Raw genomic sequence first — 16872 nt, 5'->3', positions numbered from 1 at the left:
TCCATAAGGTCTTCACCTCTATTTCCTGTGCATTTAATGCGGCATCACGGACCTTCTCAAGGATTACTACTCTGAGTTTATGCGTCATCTCTAGGCATCGCCAACTCCAAACAAAAACCATATGTGTGATGATCCTTAAGCTTCTGTGTGTGGCCTCAGGCTTGGACCCAGCCCCTGCCTCAGCTGAGCAAAAGGCACTCTCAGAAACAGCTGTGGTCGATTGTGTACACACTGGAAAGAACTGATGGGATGCTGTCATTGCTGCGACTGGCCGGGCTGAAAGGTCTGGCCTCTAACTAGGAAAGGATCAAAGTGGGAGAACACTGCCTAGTTCAGGATGGGCCCTGGCCTCCTCAAATCATCCACGGCTGTGCCCTCTACACTTTGCCACCAGAAGCCAACATCCAGTGAACAAGTTCACGCTGGGGGAAGAAGGGTTATGAAAAAAATGAATGACTTGAGTAAAACGTTCACAGTGAAAGTAATTCCTGAGAGTCAGTGAGTATATGGCAACCAGTTTAAATGAGGAAATAGTGGCATACAGAATGTTTCTGAAGGTTTCATTGTTTGGGGAAAAGTAGGTATACCTAAATTCAATACCCCGATGAATATCACAGAAGAAGCAAATGTAAAAGTAATAGAGAAAAGGCTTGACTGTAACTCTAGTCTAGCAGCGTGAAGAATAGTATTGACAGTGGTAATGCTAACCTAAATGTTGACCAGAGATGAACTTGACGAGTGAAAACATAAACAAAACTACACTTTCACAGTTGTAAAAGTTATATTATATATTCTTCAATAACTTAAAGTCACATGCAGCCAAAAATAAGTTATGGATTCCATTCTAAAGGAAACTGTACCTTTTTCTACTAAAATTCTTTATGGTATTTCATCAGTGGGTTTAGGAAACCAGTTAGAAATGCAAGGTATCAATACCAGATTCTGAAGCAGGTATTTAGCTTTTCAGAAAAGACAGGAAATCAAAACTTGAAATTGCAATTTCTCTTCTGAGGTTACTATTTCTCAATTTTATAGCGATAAAATGAAGATGATGAAAATGCTTGCTTTTGTTTTATAAGTTTAGAAATGATAAGATCTATTTATCATGAAAATCCTTTAGACTGTCATAACATACTATATCAGAGTCTTTCAAAAACAAATGGAGAAAAAAGGAAAAGTGAAGAAGTTAGGAGATCCGTGTCCTCCATCTAAATGAGTCACTGGTTCACCTTTCTGGGCTCCATCTCACTTTATCTTTAAAATGAGAGAACTAGAAGAAGTGAATTCTACCACCCTGATCTGAAACATCATGTTTCAATGCTAGTGTGTCAAATCTAGGTGTGTATGTATCCACATATATTTGGCCTTCAGAAGTTCATTTCATTGATTCTAACAAAGATTCTTTTAAACTCTGTAGACAAGGGAATCAACAAAATAGAGATGAAAGATATAGAATGTATTGTTTTATCGCAGATATTAAATACATGGAATGTACATTAGAGAACTGTTTTCAAAGACCTATGAACACTCCTTAGACACACACACACACACACACACATTCATGACAAGGGAAAAACAACAGTGTCTAATGTTGGCATGTAAACAGGATCACAGCCAGAACTGCATCACAGGGTGGGGAGCTGGCAGCAAGAGACATCATCAAAGAGCATCATGGCAACGCTGAGCGTTAGGGGCTTCCCTAATGGCTCGGTGGTGAAGAATCCACCTGCCAGGGCAAGAGACGTGTGTTCGATCCCTGGTCCAGGAAGACCCATAAGCTCTGGAGCAACTAAGCCCGTGCACTGCAACTGCTGAACCTGTGCTCCAGAGCCTGGGAACCACAACTGCTGAAGCCCATGCATCCTAGAGTCCAGAAGCTGCAATTACTGGGGCCATGCGCCACATCTACTGAAGTCTGAGCGCCCTAGAGCCCGTGCTCCGAAATAAGGGAAGACCTCGCGGTGACAAGCCCACGCACTCAAAGGGAGAGTAGTCCCTGCCCAGCCCGCTCAGCGACAAAGACCCAGCACAGCCAAAAACATTCTTTTTAAAAAAAAAAACTTACTTAAAAAATCAAAACACTGAGCTTTAAAGGCTCTCAAGAAATTATAGAAGAGGTTGCTGACACCAAAGCTTTTTTGTGTGTGTGATCATTGCACTCTTTTGTGTTAAGCTATCTAACCTCAGAAACATCAATCCAGGACATATGTAATTCCATCCATTCCAGAATGCTCTTCTTCCACAGAGGCTATTTCTTTCCTTGAAAATGAACAAAAAAATGCTCATGAACTGGAATCTGATATTTACAAGTTGCTTCTCACAAGGAAATATGAAGACCATGGAGAGAAAACATTGGGGGAAATGAATTCAATCTAACTAGCAGTTGTCATTTAATATATTATTTTTCCCTTTCAAGACAATGTAAACTGAATGTATGTAACCATTTCCTTCCATTTCTTCCCTTAACTCTTTGTTAATCCACAAAGACAAGTTTCCTCCCATAATACGGTTCTACCAAATGAGTCTACTTTCCAAACTAAGGGAACTCCAGGCCAAAACTAACCTTATATTTTCATCATTTTGCTAGGCAGGAGCAAGCTGAAAAAGTGGAAAGTCACACTGCAGCATATTTTTTCCTATTTGGGAATTTGGCAAAATGGATCAGATTGGTAAGCAGTCATCAGGAAGAAAGGAGTTATTTCAGAATCAGAAAGTCAGTTCAGGGGAGCAGTTCATAGAACTGGAATAACAGAGCAGCTGATATACTTCAGGATGGCTGGTCATGCCCTTGTCATTTCAGTCACACTCAAAATTTGTCTAGAGTATCCTCTTTGAGGCATGAACATGCATGTGTATCTTTGTGGGTACATGAGTCATATTTGTATATGGATGAATTCATGTATCAGTGAACAGGAGTGAAAGAAGTGTGAAAGAAGTGATAAATACACTTTAGGAGTGAAAGAACAAATAAATACAACTGATTTATTTGGGAGCAGGGATCATATTTTAAAATTTGTATCATGTCTCCTGTACCCATGATGGATCAGGCACAAAATATTTACATTTAAGTGCATTATTGAATACATGAATGGAAAGAGTGGGAATAAATAAATAAAATTAGAAGGTCAATTAGATGAGCCAACTATAATCCAATGAGAGATTTCTCTTGGACTTAAATAAGCTCAAAACTCTCAGGGTGGCTGGAATGGGAGCTAAAAATAAAGCTTCATTTTATCTGAGTCTTATTCCACTCCAGCCTGGCATAAATCACTAGAGAATATCCACATCCTTGGGGTGGATGTGGATATTCTATCTCCTAACACTAAGGTACTTCCACACTCAATAGTCAATTGCATGGCTCCCTTCTCATGGTGCAACTCTGGGCAATTGGGAAAATTGTGAAGACTAGTAATTTGCTAAGCATTGTATACAGAATTCTAAAGATTTAATAAGCATGAAGAAATACTCCAGACATTGATGCCCACCCCAGATCAAAACAATGTTCAGAGAAGCTTAGTTTTATAAGAATTTTAAGCATTCAAAGGACATCTCTTCCTTACCAAAACAAAGTAAAATTGAAGCATCTTCTGTGCATCATTTGGAGATTAAATGACATGAGCACTTCAGCTAAAGTTGTTTTCAGGTGACATTTAAGGGCGGTGTGAACTTGTCAAGTCGCTAATTTCTTTGAACATTCCCTCTTACACGTAGATGATAATGTATCCCTGTCTGAGTCAGTGCGAACATAAAATGGAATGAGGTGTGTGAACGAACTTGACAGGTATCTCTCAGCGTAGGATCTCTGATAATGAGATTCCTCTTGCTTATATTTCTCATGTTAGGTGTGGGAGGCAGACTGTGGAGAACTGGCCACATTCAGCTCACTTCAACAAAGGAATAATAAAATCACAATCACAGCCTGATGTCTTATTGTTCAAATCTCAGCCTACGACCCCATCACCTCTGAGAGCCCATTCAGGAAATTCTCCCAAGCCCGAGGGATCATCAGAACAGGGCAATTCTTCTGCAGGGGGAAGCTACAGGAGCCAGCTCCCCTGGGCCAGGCCAGAGAAGTCTTTGCAGTTGCATCATCGTAATTAAAAAGGGTAGCTCTTTTATCTGCCTTTGCTGGGAAACTTTTTCTGGAGACAGAGTTCCCCATCTATTTCCTTACACAAACCAAGCAATCAAGCATGAAGATGTGTCTATGCCTCCTGGATTGTCCCATGTAATAAAATCTATTACTTCATTTTTGTTGAGTGACATTTTTAAAGATAAATCTGACTGCTTATTGTTTTCCTTTGCACTATTAGAAATTCTGGCAGTGTGTTTTTTTTTTTTTTTTCCCTTTCATTTAGATTGTGTGTGCTTAGTCGCTCAGTCGTGTCCGACTCTTTGCGACCCCATGGACTGAAGCCCGCCAGGCTCCTCTGTCCATGGGATTCTCCAGGCAAGAATACTGGAGTGGGTTGTCATACCCTCCTCCAGGGGATCTTCCCAACCCAGGGATCAAACTCAGGTCTCCCATGTTGCAGGCAGATTCTTTACAGACTGAGCCACCAGGGAAGCCCAAGAATACTGGTCTGGGTAGCCTATCCCTTCTCCAGGGGATCTTCCCAATCCAGGAATGGAACCAGGGTCTCCTGCAATGCAGGCGGATTCTTTACCAGCTGAGCTACCAGGGAAGCCCCTTGCATTTAGACTACAGGCTCCCTGTCAAGGATTATCTTTGTCTCCTTCGTTGCTGGAACCAGTGGCCCGGATGCAGCACAGATGCTGGCAAAGAGTAGCTGGTCCACATAGAATTTTTGAATCTACTAATTGATATTCAATTGTAGACTTAATGCAGAACAACTTTTAGTATATAAATTATACCGAAGAAGCAATGCAATAAATTCCTACGAGAACCACATTGTCTTTCGTTTTGTGCTGTGTTAATAACAGTTGCCTTAACGGTACCTCTCCTGTTCATGGTCAGGTCTGCTAGCTTCGTGTTCTCACTGCTAAGTATTAGATACGTGGAGGTAATAGTTCTTTTTGGTGAAAGACTAGACTGCTTTTCAGAGAGTGGGTGTGTTTGCATCTCCAATCTTTGCCCATTGTGGCAAATTCTCTAAAGGGTTTTCGGGTTGATATTAGGAGTCCTATGGGTCTCAAATTCTTCAGAAGGCACATTCAGTTCTTTCACAGTTTCTTGGAGAAGCAGAATAAATCTTGAAAAGAGGGAAATGAACACTTTCTTATTTAAAAACAGGAATTAGGGACCTCCCTGCTGGTCCAGTGGTAAAGACTCTGAGTTCCCAGTGCAGGGGGCTCAGGTTCGATCCCTGATCAGGGAAGTAGATTCTATAGGCCACAGCTAAGACCCAACACCATCAAATAAAAGAAATAAATAAATCTTTTTTTAAAAGAATAATAATAATAATAAAAAATAAAAACAGGAGTTAGAAAAGCACTTACCAGAACAGAAGTCATCAGAATATCTGTCATAGACAGCCCGGCAGTCCCTCTCGTCACACTCACAGGTGTCCCCATGAATATCCCCCCAGTCTCCAGTGGGGTCCACATCGTGGCAAGAACATTCACCACACACACAAATCCCTAGAGGGGAAAAATAATTTTGTATGGGTCGAATGAAGAAAAATCATGAAAGAAAGCATCTTACACATTGCTCTTTCTTCTGTTGTTCACTTTATATTTGGAAAATATACGTGTTTGGGAATTATGAAACACCATCTAGAGTGGACAGTAGAGATCCTTCATAAACAAAAGTTATTATCCATGCCGATACTTCTGTGGGATTCCAGGATGTGCCAGGAACACCGTGCTGGTAGGACTCAGAGATAATACCAACACAATTAACAAAAAATGTCACCCTTGCTCTCAAGAGGTTTACAATTTATTTGACCAAAAAAAAAAAAGGCTAATAAAAAAACTAGCACGTGAAGCACTAACATTTTGTAAACAAGGACACAAATACTCTAAAAGTTGGGCAAGTGGAAGTCAATGTGAGCAGAAGTAATTAAGGTAGATGGTCTGGATAAGAAGAGAGAAGGGGAAATGTTTTAGGAGGTCTGGAGGTAGAACAATTCAAGGGAGGTCAAGAAAGCAAGAGTGAGCCAAGGAAGGTGGGGATGGACATGGGATCCTCAGCAGACCTGACCTACTGGAGCAGAAGGAGCATATCCAGAAAGACTGAAAAGCAGGCATGGCTGGGTCAGATGAGCCCAGGCTATAGACGACACTGGCATAGGCGGAGAGCGAGGACTCTGGCTTTTTGGAGATTCATATAGAGAAGTGTTAAGTTGTAAATCATATAATTTTGTGTGAACTATTAATAATCATCTTTAGGGCAATGATCTTTAGATCATTTGTGAAAGGAACAAAGTTAAATCCCTTTCTTACCTCTTACATCAAAGTCAATTCCAGCTAAAGATTTAAGGATATAAAACCATAAAATGTAAAATAAAATTCATTTTTATTCAAAAAAGTCAAAGCAAATTATTTAAAGAAAAAAAAATAAAAGAATTAACGACATAAAAATCTAAAATTCTGGCTGAGGGCAAGACACCAAAAACGAACTAAAAGATAAAAACAGCTGAAACATGCAGTCATATGTATTTAAAAGACAAAGCTACTTTCACAAACATAACCAATTCTTATGAATGAATTATCCAAGGACAAATATGCCTACAGAAAAATAGACAAAGGACACTAATTGGAAGTTTTGTCGAGAGAAATAATGACGATACATAAATGTAAAAAATGCTTACCACTCAACCTGTAATGATTAAGGGTTAAGAGAACTTTAAACAACAGCGAGTTAGAATTATTTCAGACATCAGATAGACAGAAATGAAAAAGAAGATTGTTTTAGGATCAAGAGTTTGTGCAGGTGCAGAGTATAAAATGCACAACTTTCCAGATGGCAGTTTCCCAACATAGACTCTTTAGATGTATGTTACGTATAACAGCTCACTTCAATTCACGTATGTAGAGGCAAGGAAAAGAACTGAAAAGCACATGTATAGGAACATTAAATATGGTGGTATCATGTCATTGAAAAACCACTGGTGATTTAAATGTCCATCAATAGGGCATTCGTGAAGCGATGGTTCCTACATAGCTTATATAATAAATGAAAATATAAGTGAGTGAGTATGATAAATAATCAGACCTGCTCTGCATAAGTTAAAGAGAGGACTTTTCCTTATAATTTTTGTCCCAAGTTCAGGCCTTTTGCTTCCCTTTCTCTATGTACAGAAATTGGGCATATTTTACTTTTCTGTGTCAACCTTTAAAAAGATAAAACTGGTAGTGTGTTTAGGCTTTCCATGTAAGCATTACCTATTAAAATGTGTCATTCATTTATAGAAATGCAAAAAAATAATTTTCCAGCTTTCTAGATTTTAACTTGTTTATAGAAGGAAACTGACTACTTACTGATAACTTCAAGTAGTCAGAAAAGCCCAACATGGCTATTTATCTACCAGGACAGCTGACAAAGGGAAAAAGAACACGTATTTTCAAGAATTTTCTTCCAAGTGTTTAATACTAGTTGATTTGATATCAACACTTAGTTAACTCACTTTAAATTACACGATAGCAATACTAATATATTTTTTAAATTCCTGCCTAAGGTCAATCTCAATCTCACATGGCTATATTTTATTCACTATCATATTTTTATTGTTGTGTATCAAAGTTAAATGACTCCATATCAATTCAGTATTGTAACCAAGCCTTTGATTGACTTAATTAAGACAAGTTTTTTCTGGAATACCCTCTGAATAATGAGATGGTCACGCTGTAGCTGGTTCTGTTAGTCAAGAGACATTTAACAGAAGTATCTACCAGAATCGCCTTTTTGCTCTACCATGTCATTTCTGGAGGGCTGCCAAAGAAATTACAGGCCCTGAGTTAACTATTTGTTCAGTGAAGCTGCAAGTATGACAGCAACTTTCTTATCTTTCTGCCTTCTGCCCAGTAAAAAAAAAAATAAGAAAGGGACGCTTGTTGGTATGGGAAATGTTGATTTACATTAAAGTCAAAGCCTATAAAAGATGACTTCCAAATGGAAGGAAATACACAGGAAAGGTGAAGTAATAATTAAAGAGCTTTGTTTTTTCCCCAATTACGTGGTAATGAATATGAAAGACACACCTCTGTTGCTGCAGACTTTGCCATCTGGAGATGTACATCTTCGCTTGCTCTCCCAGGGGGTGATGTCACACTGGAATTCGCATTTATCTCCATGCCAACCAGCCTGGCAGTAACAGTTTCCACAGTAACACTTTCCGTGGCCTTTACCCAAAATGAATTTTACACAGTGAGGAAAAAAAGCAGCTTTCAAAAGCAGAATTAACTTTCTACCTCTTGGTGATCACTTCTGCCTTTGGAAATAATCAACCTGCTCCATGGTTCTTGCTTAAAATAATCAAATTATATAGCGTGCCACCAAAACATCATAGGTGTGCCCACATCTACATCATCACACACATAAAGCAAGTCAAGGTGTCCTCTGATTTGTCCTAGCCAGATGGCTGAGGAAAATGACAGAGTGTTCAAGAAACTGCATGAAAGACAGAGAAAGTCTACCAGGCCTCCAGTCACAAATATGTACATCAAACTCAAATGTATATAAGCATTCACTCTGAGAGCATTTCTTGAGTCATTTGAAATTAACCATGAGAAACCAATGGTGCATACTTCCTTGGATGCACAGTATTAATGACTGAGCCATTTCTTTAGCCAGAGGAAACATTTCATCTTTTCATTCAACAGTATCCAACAAGCTATTGTGTTTTACCATGTGGCAGAGGGTTTCAGCTAAATCAACTTTTAGTAGTACTTAAACTACTAACTACAAATAAAACAGCATGGACCCTTGGTATTAAAGTCAAATCCCCTTCCTATCTGTCAAGAGGATACAAGTGCTGGGTAAGGGCAGCCCATCATTTTGTCTCTAGCTGCCCCCACACCACTGCAGCTCCCATTGCTCCATAAACTATTACTCTGCTTGTTCATACTTATGTCCATGCAATCTGTAATGATGTCACCTCATCACTTTCTGTGCCCATGTCCAGCAACCCTACAAATTCCCAAAAGATGACAAGTCTTTTTCGCCCCAAATCTCCTTGTATATCCTCTTTTTTTCTGTAGTTATGTCAACAACCATGAACGTGTGTTCTTGCACCTATGATGAAAAACAGCACCATTTTCGTTTTTAGTCTATTCTTTCTGCTGTACATGAATTTATGCTTTATCAGTCTATGGCTAAAGTCTGCTCTTGCCTCTCTCTTCTCCATCAGCCATCATCCCAGAGCCTCCATGGGAAACTAATAGCAAGGCTATTTTTCTTTCTAAACACATTCTGGCATTTCTGGCCAACAGCGGGAGTGTCAGTAGGGCCTGGTACACACACATATGAAGGGGAAAATACGATAAAATATGCTGGTCTCATGCTATTTTTGCCTCTCAGATGAGACTTCCTTCATGTAGATATGTATCAGAGAGACAGAGAGAGTCAGAGATGAAGAGAAAGTGCTAGAGTGAAATATAGAGAAAAAGACAAGGACCCAGTGTATAATGTCATGTTTTCTGTCTAAATGAGCTGCAATTGGAGTATCTACAGAAAATCTCTTCTTAAGCTGGAGATGGGGCTTCCCTAGTGGCTCAGATGGTAAAGAAGCCAGCTGCAATGCAGGAGACCTGGGTTCGATCCCTGGGTTAGGAAGATCCCCTGGAAAAGGGAATGGCTACCCACTCCAGTATTCTTGCCTGGAGAATCCCATAGACAGAGGAGCCTGGCAGGCTACAGTCCATGAGGTTGCAAAGAGTAGGACACGATTGAGTGACTAAGCACATAAGCTAATAGACAAGGATCATTTCTACAGCAAATTTTAACTTTTTCACTTAAGCTGACATAAAGACCATCAAATGATTTCATCAGTAGTAAAATATAAAAGCTATACATTTTATTCATGGACTTAAAACTATCTCTATATGTATGCACACAAAAATATCATGAGCCAGTGTTATATCACAAGCCTCAGGAACCTGAGGGTTACACTGAAAGAAAACAAGACAATTGCTTACTAAAAGCTTTTCCTAGGAGTCATTTTTTTTTTTAAAGGCTTGATTAACTTCTTAAAGTAGAATTTCCTTTAAGTAGATTATACTTAAAGTAGTATAATCTCAGAAATCTTCAAAGTTTATTTCCTCTGTCATTATAAGAAATTTATGTAACATGCAGCAGTTCGTTAATCTCATGTAAGGCTTACCATGAGATTAATAAATGATCATAAATCTTCATTCCTCACACCCAAATTCTTTGTATGCTTATAAAATTCAGTACTGATAAGGTTATACTAAAAAATCATTGAGATAGAGGTGAACAGGATTATTAGAATAAATCATGTAAAGCTATACCATATGCAGATATGGAAAATTAAGCAGATATCTTCATAATTCAAGTGAAAGTACTGTAATAAGACATAGTTGGATAACCGAGATAAAATATAAGCCTTAGGACAATACACAGCCCAGGCAATGAACATCATTCTTGGCTTTGTGCAAACTGATGGAGTAAGAAAATCTCTCTTTGAATTGCTTCCCTATTGGGCTGTAGAATCACCTCTCAACAGACTGTTTTCATGTGAGTGATACATGGAAAAATCTAGAATCCTACACAGTGCCATCGCCGGAGGATTTTACAGGAATGTTGGTTATCTGTGGTCAGAGAGTTTGCACCATGAAATTGCTTTAGCCTCAAACCAACAGCAATAATGAGTGGAAAGGTTGAGCATTAAACATTTCCTGTTCTTTCCAGGTCAATGTTTATATTTACACACGCAAATAGACTTTGCTTTGGCAGTGTGTATCAGAAAACACTGGCTCCACACGTTCCCTTCCTGTTTTTTGATCTGTGATAACTGCAAATGAAATCCCAGGAAGACAAACACATCACATGTGTGGGTAGCTTTATCTAATTTCTAATCATTTTGGAACAAGCCCTTTAGCAGAACTGTCTGAGCAGCATCGAGCTTCGGTCACTGGGAGGAAAAAATGAAGGTTCTTCTCTTTCTGTTTTATCCTGGTTGGTGGAACAGCTAGGACACCAGAGAGAGAGCTCCGAGCTGACCTAAAACAAGAGCATCTGGATGACCACAGGAACTGAAGCCTCAATTTGTTTTGTAAACAAAGCAGCAGCTTAGTGACACTTGATGGCCTTCTGGTTCCTCCCCACCCCGCTGGCTCCTGATCCTTTCAGGGCAAATACTCCTCTGAAATCACCCATTTGGTATGCAGGATAGGATTCTGTGGACAGAGTCTCTTCAGATTTCAATGAAAGAATTAATTACTTATGGATAGAGAGATTAGGCCAGAGGTAAGCAGGTTAAAATGTTTCATAACAGCAGAGAAGAGTGTTCCCAAACTGAAGTGATTCTCACTGCTGTTTACTTTCCTGCCCTGTGCCAGTCTTGGTTGAAACCCTGGGCACAGAGTTGCAGAGAGGGAAGCAGAAGAGAAGGGAACTATTAATACAGTACAAGTGGTAAGAAGGGCTTTCCTTGTGGAGCTCCAAACTCCAGGGCAGGTCTCTATGGGGAGCAATCAATAGCACAGTCTTTGGCATCAGACAGTACGTGTGTGTGCATAGTCACTCAGTCGTGTCCAACTCTTTGCAACCCTTTGGGCTGTAGCCTTCCAGGCTCCTCTGTCCATGGGATTTTTCAGGCAAGAATACTGGAGTGGGTTGCCATTTTCTGCTCTAGGGGATCTTCCTGACCCAGGGATCAAACCTGCATCTCCTGCATTGAGGCAGGTTCTTTACCCACCGAGCCATCAGGGAAGCCAGGCATGAGATAGACAGGAGTCTAAATTCCATTTAACTCTGCCAAGTCATTTCGGATCCTGGTAAGTTACCTATTGAATAAGAAGTACTCATTGCAGCTCTTGACATTAGCAAGCCTGCAATAATTGATACAACAGAAAAATGGATTGAGTAATGGTTGTCCATAGAAACAATCATGAAAAAAGTTATCTAAGTGTGTGGGGAGGGATAGATTCCAGGCTAATAATCCAATTGGTCTTCAATGTCCCCAATAGCACATGAGAGTATTTACAGGGTTATGGTTCAAAATGGGAAAGAAAATGAAATTAAAACATGCAATAGAGAGACTGGGAGAAAAGAGGCAAAATAAAAGCTGAGCAAAGAAGATAGAGTCCAACTAGGACTACTTCAGAACCAGGCAACTGGCCTGTTGCCATAATGATCGGGCTCTTCTCTGGGAACAATGTGATTCTGCATTTAAAAAGTACTAGAAAACAACAACAAAATTCTGTAAAGCAATTATCCTTCAATTAAAAAATAATAAAAAATTAAAGAGAAAAACTCAAAAAATACTAGTCTGCTCTAAGTATCATATGATATCACTTGTAAGTGGAATCTAAAAAAATGATACAAATGAATTTATTTACAAAACAGAAATAGATGCACAGACATAGAAAACACACACTGTTACCAAAGGGGATACCGGGGTTAGGGATAAATTAGGATAAATTTGGAGTTTAGGATTAACAGATACACACTACTCTATATAAAATAAACAACAAGGACCTACTGCATAAGACAGGAAACTATATTCAATATCTTATAATAACCTATAATGGAAAAGAATCTGAAAAAAGAATATACATATATGCACAAATATATCATCTGAATCACTATGCTGTACGCTTAAAACTAACACAACACTGTAAATAATACTTCAATAAAATGGTTACAAAATAAAAAGTATAAACAATTTTTCACTGGAAAAGACCCTGATGCCTGGAAAGATTCAAGGCAGGAGGAGAAGGGGATGACAGAGGATGAGATGGTTGGATGGCATCACCGACTCAATGGACATGAGTTTGAGCAAACTCCAGGAGATGGTGAAGGACAGGGAAGCCTGGCATGCTGCAGTCCATGGGGTTGCAAAGAGTCAGACACAACTGAGTGACTGAACGACAACAACAAAGGTTTATTAATCTGCTCTGAATGCCTTAGTCTATATCTCCTTATATGAAGTATTTTCCAAATAAACATAGGTTCAGCTTAAATGAGTAAACCCAGTATATAAACTCATAGAGATAGAAGTTCAATGAAACAGGTGACAAAATCAAGTACTTATGTTGTTTTCTGCAAAGTTAATATACATACCTCCACATATTTCTTCTGTTTCATCATCTATGCATTCTCTGTCATCACACTCACAAAATTTACCATAGACAAGTCCATTTCCATCTGAATTATCACATTTACACCTGCCACAGTGACATGTACCTAAACCATTAAAACAAAGCAAAAATTATTTGTTAAATGCATATAAATTATAATTAATGAATTTTAACCTCTCTTTCATGGATAAAGACAATTCCAATCAATTTTATGTTCCAATTAGGTTTTACTGGGTATGATGAGATGGATAATGACATTCTTTTTTTGAGATTATTGTAGCCCATTAGTTACATTTTATAGCACACAGCTATTATGATTGACCTCTAATAGTTTCATGAATGTAAATCTGAACTCCCCAAGAGCAGAGTTACATTATAAATGTCCATCCAATCAATGCATGAATGAATATCTTCTGATTACACCTGCGTCTGAGTGAACTAAAGCAGAAAATGCTAAGCTTTGTGAGAAAAGTAACCTTGCTTATCTTCCTCACCAGCTATTTATTCAATGCTTTGTGCAATATTTGAGCTTATTATTTATACAATAAATATTTGTGGCTTCATTATCAAATTTAAATAAATGAAAAACTCAAATGTTCCTAAAAACTTCATATCTGTAGTGTTAAAGTGATACCCATGTCCCTGTGACAAAGGGCCCAGAGTGGGTTTTTCTTATGCATGGAGTCCTAGAACCTCACCAGACTCTCAGGGCAGCTCAGAGTGAAACAGAGGCACCACAGCCATCTGGTCTACTGCTCTCCACATACCCTGTCAAGTGTAAAAGGATTTGACTACAACCCCTGAGAGTGAGTTCACTGACAATAAAACAGCATTCAAAAGATACTGAGAAGTAGATTGTCCATTTGAGTAGCTTCCTTTTTAATGCTTATTTTTTAATCTTTAATTGGTCATCACATCCATCACCACAGAGTAACTGAGACTTTGGCATTCGCTAGATCTCATCCTAGACTCTGGAAATGCAACAGGTGATCAATTCAGCCATAACCTCCTCTTAAAGTTTTATATGAGTAAAAACCAAAGTGATAAAATAAATGGAGAAGTGCACAATGTTGCAGAAACACACAGTAAAGGGATTTATCTGAGACCTGGTGGTCAAAGAGGAATGGCTGGGGAATGGGGAATGGCTCTTAAACTGAGAACTGAAAGCCAAGAAAAAATAACAGCAAAGAGAAGTGAGATGGTGAAGAAGCCCACTTCCAGCAAGAGACAAAAGCAAACGCTCTGCAGTAAAAGAGGAAATAAGAGGGGGAAAAATAGCTGGTGTATAGTGGAAAATAAAGCCGAGGGTGTCATGAAAGGAAAAAAAGGCAACTAATGGTGAAGTTTATGGAAATCTAAAAGGCTGAGCACTGAAGAATTGATGCTTTCAAACTGTGGTACTGGAGAAGACTCTTGAGAGTCCCTTAGACTGCAAGGAGATCAAATCAGTCAATCCTAAAGGAAATCAACTCTGAGTGTTCATTGGAAGGACTGATACTGAAGCTCCAATACTTTGGCCACCTGATGGGAAGAGCCGACTCATTGGAAAAGACCCTGATGCAGGAAAGACTGAAAGCAAAAGGAGAAGGGGGTGGCAGAGGATGAGATGGTTAGATACTGTCACCAACTCAATGGACATGAATTTGAGCCAACTCCAGGAGATAGTGAAGGACAGGGGAGCCTAGTCTGCTGCAGTCCATGGGGTTGCGAGGAGTCAGACACGATTTAGCAACTGAACAACAACAAAGAGGTCACATTAAAGATTTCCAACTTTCATCCAAGAATAACGAGAAGCCACTGAAATATTTCAACAAGGGAGTCATGTGATCAGGCATTTACTTCCACCAGGTTATTCTGGTTGTCACATGGTGAATGCATTGAAATGAGGTAAAGTGGATTTGAAGGAATGTTGGTTCATTAGTCTGCAGGAAAGAAGATAGAGGCTGACCCGCGTTACGGTCATGAGTTTAGAAAAAAGGAAATACACATGGGGATATTTTCAGGAGAAAGAAAAGATGACTCAGTGACTGGTTTTGAGAGGTAAAGGATGGAAAAGAACTAAAGATATTGAAATTTGAATTGAGCTACTGAATATTGGAAATCCTCTATGTGTTGAACCAGACAGAGTATGGATTTAGGACTAAGGAAGCTCTGAAGCTAAATCCAGGTCTTAATCCCCTCTAGCTGTACACTTTTGAGGTCACTGTTTTTTATCTCTAACTCTCAAATTCCTTATCTGCAAATAATGTCTACTTCATAGAGCTACTCTGAAGAACAAGTGATAAATATATCACCCTGTCATCTTTCTAAAAACTCTATTGTATCTAGCACATTATAGACTTCCAGAAAATGCTGGGTTCCTTGTCTTCTCCCATTAAGACTTCGAGTACATTAGTCATATTCCCAAATATTTTCTCCAGACATATTTTATATTTATGGATCCCACTGTTTCCTGATTTCCAACCCTCTGTGTGATTCTGTTACATGGGTCACTTCTTTCTCTCACAGTCACAAATAAATGGTGATTTCACAGAATCTGAGCTTGTTATTTTTCTTCCTTGAGAATGCCTGTGTGAATTTTACTTTTATTACATTTCATTTTCTTGTTTTTTTTTTTTCTCCTGGAAACTATTTTGATTTATAAAAGTTCATTTTGAATCTATGCTACGATTCATGGGATTGCCTCATCTCTTTTTTTTCCCCTAATTATCACCCATCTTTTTCATTTTCACATTTATTTATGTTGTCTTTCAACCAGTCACATCTCTATTCATTACATTTTCTCGTTGCTTATTATATCACTGGTGAAGTTGTAGGTGCTATAGGAGATAATAAGAGGAATAAAATTAAAACCAAGTAAATTATAGATCAAGAAGAATGTGCTGGATGATTGATACTTAGTACACAATGGAGATATGAAACCAGATGCCACAAAGGCATTTGCAACACATTTGTGACAAAAGCTATAAAGATAGCATGAACCTCAGGCTGGCTCTGTGAAGGAGGAAAGGCACAGCAAAGGAGTAAGTTTTGAGTTGGCACTTGGTATACAGATAGAATTTCAAGAAAAGGAGATGGAGAAAAGCCTTGTGATGCTGAAGACAGAGTCTGAGCTAACGAATAAGGATGAAGAATTAAACAACAGTGAAGACTCTGACTTGAGTTTGGAGAAAAGTGTCTGCTGCAGGCAGAAAGTACGGGATCCAGAATATTGGTCAAGGATTTTAGAATGTATCTGTTGGAATACCAGGAGCACTTCCCGGTTAGGGAGAGAGGTGTACCATCATGAGGATTATGACGCCATCATTGTTTTCAGGGAAGATGAGAAGGCATAGTCTCTGCTCTGAATTCTACAACTCCTCCCTGACGTCCCCCACAGGCTGGCTCCCTGCAATCCACACATCTGAACCATCCCTGGGTGACGCGGGAAGTTTACAACAGTTCAGAGCCTTCCTGTCTTACTCATCAAGTGGAATTCACAACTGAGGCTCCAAGAAACAGCATATGGAAGCCCCAGCAGACGCGCCAGACTCGCGCGTTCATGCTGTGTCAAACCGTGGCTCTTTCTTGGTTGCCAATTAGCTCAGTCTCTAGAATTGGTCTTCTGTCTCCTGCTGGATTATTTTAGTTCTGACTTTTCGTTCTGCC

The 16872-nt window shown here is 39.1% G+C and overlaps 1 protein-coding gene across 1 annotated transcript in view; it reads right to left on the bottom strand.

Moving 5' to 3' along the window:
• The window catches only part of ITGBL1 (integrin subunit beta like 1), a 235466-nt gene that overhangs the window by 107827 nt on the left and 110767 nt on the right, over window positions 1–16872 (bottom strand). Inside the window, 3 exon segments of the mRNA NM_001206834.1 lie at window positions 5461–5601; window positions 8164–8304; window positions 13208–13330. Of these exon segments, the coding sequence (NP_001193763.1) occupies window positions 5461–5601; window positions 8164–8304; window positions 13208–13330 (405 nt within the window).

Source organism: Bos taurus, chromosome 12 (assembly GCF_002263795.3).
Source record: "Bos taurus isolate L1 Dominette 01449 registration number 42190680 breed Hereford chromosome 12, ARS-UCD2.0, whole genome shotgun sequence".
Taxonomy (NCBI): Eukaryota; Metazoa; Chordata; class Mammalia; order Artiodactyla; family Bovidae; genus Bos; species Bos taurus.
Note: the sequence above shows the minus strand (reverse complement) of the source record. Positions and strands in the feature narration are given on the sequence as shown.